Here is a 1,723-nt window from a genome sequence, read left to right as displayed (position 1 = left end):
CCTGAGACGCCACTGAGGTCACATGACCACACCCACCTTCACACTGGACACGCCCCTCCCATAACCTGTGGACACTATGATGTCATCGCCCTTTGTGACCTTCAGGGGAAAACGGAGACTGTTAATAACCAGAGGTTCTGTTGGACCGGACTGCTCAGGAGCAGGTGTCTCACCTGGATGGGCGTGGCCACAGGTCGACTCTGGCTCAGCTGGACCTGTCCCAGCGCTCCTTTCCTGTTGTAGCGGATGTTGATGTCCTGACTGAGGACGGCTCGAGGCGTGACCTTCCTGTACTCCGTCAGCGCCTCCAGAGTCAAAACCGTGTCCTGAAAGACGTCACCATGGAGACCAAAAGAGACAGATCTGTGTCCAACTCTGGAGGACGGCTTTCAGGACATTGTCCTGCTTTTCAAGGACGTTTTTATACACCATTTAGTGCAGCGGTCATACCTCATATCTTTCATTTCCAAGTCAAAAATAAAATAAACTTTTATTCTTTTTAACAACAAATTTAATTCTATTTCAAACTAATTTCACATAAACACTTTCCTTTAAATATGGTTGTCCTTTCAATCTGTTCAACGGTTTTTATTCATCTTTAAAACGCTTGATTTCTGTAAAAGTGGACTACGACGAGACGGGCCCACGCTCTGGTGGTCCTCGCTACAGTGAGCACGTTACATCACTGTTTCAACTGCTGCCGTGACAACGTGCATTTTAAAACTGACTGGATTTGAAAACTGAAAAAAATCAGTTATTGTTAATTTAGGATGTGCAGATCTTCTGGCACCAGAACAGGAGGCTTCATTAGTTGGAGCCTTCCAAGAGGAGCTGACAGGGCAGAGGTGGAGTACCTTCATGGAGTAAAAACCTTCTCCGTAGTGCTGGTCCTGAGACAGCCAGGTGAGGATGGGGTTGGCGTAGTGGATCCTCCCCTTTAAGATGAAACACAAAACCAGGATCAGGACCAGAAACCACAGGAACCGTCCTAGTTCCAGGACTTAGCAGCACCTTGAGCAGCACGGCGAGCAGGACGTACGCCGTCGTCTCCACCGTCAGACCACTGCTTTGGTCCGGCTTCAGCCAATCAGCTGTCACGCTGGACTCCTGCCAGTACCGGAGCGTGACCGGGTTACCTGGACACACATGAACAGCTGTTTCCTCGCGTATCGACAGTTAATAAAAACAAATAAACGGTTAAAGGCAGAAGGAGCCGAGGTGTGGGGGTTTAACTTCCAGCTGAAGCTTTAAAATAAAGAAAAAACGTTCTGAAATATTTTTACATTTTAAAACCATACCACTTTATTTATAAAGCACTTAAAACAGCTACAAGGCCAACCAAAGTGCTGTACAGACAGAACAACAGGTAACACACAAAGCAAAATACAAAATGAGGTAAATCAGAATATAGACATAAAACGATGCAGATAATGACGAAAAACCAGTGTAGAGCATACAGGATCAAACACAGATCATCTGGTGTTGAAAGTTACTGAATAGTAGTGAGTTTTTAAACGGGACTTGAAAACTGAGAGGGAGGGGGCCTGTCTGACAAGCAGAGGTAACTCGTTCCAAAGTCTTGGTCCTGCTACAGAGAAGGCCCTGTCACCTCTGCGCTTAAGACGAGTTCCTGGAACTGTGAGGAGCAACTGGTCCGCTGACCTCAGGGAGCGTGGTGGGACATACGGTTGTAGCAGATCAGAGAGATGGGGGGGGGGGGGGG

At 47.4% G+C, this 1,723-nt stretch overlaps 1 protein-coding gene across 1 annotated transcript in view; it reads right to left on the bottom strand.

Moving 5' to 3' along the window:
* Positions 1-1,723, bottom strand: part of LOC119412980 (complement C5-like) — a gene marked incomplete in the record, with an annotated part of 48,175 nt that overhangs the window by 12,298 nt on the left and 34,154 nt on the right. The window contains 4 exon segments of the mRNA XM_037679991.1: positions 37-99; positions 174-326; positions 855-935; positions 1,012-1,136. Of these exon segments, the coding sequence (XP_037535919.1) occupies positions 37-99; positions 174-326; positions 855-935; positions 1,012-1,136 (422 nt within the window).

Source organism: Nematolebias whitei, chromosome 8, assembly GCF_014905685.2.
Source record: "Nematolebias whitei isolate Nwh7 chromosome 8, NemWhi1, whole genome shotgun sequence".
NCBI lineage: Eukaryota > Metazoa > Chordata > Actinopteri > Cyprinodontiformes > Rivulidae > Nematolebias > Nematolebias whitei.
The sequence above is the reverse complement of the archived record's forward strand: the minus strand, read 5'-3'. Positions and strand labels throughout refer to the sequence as shown.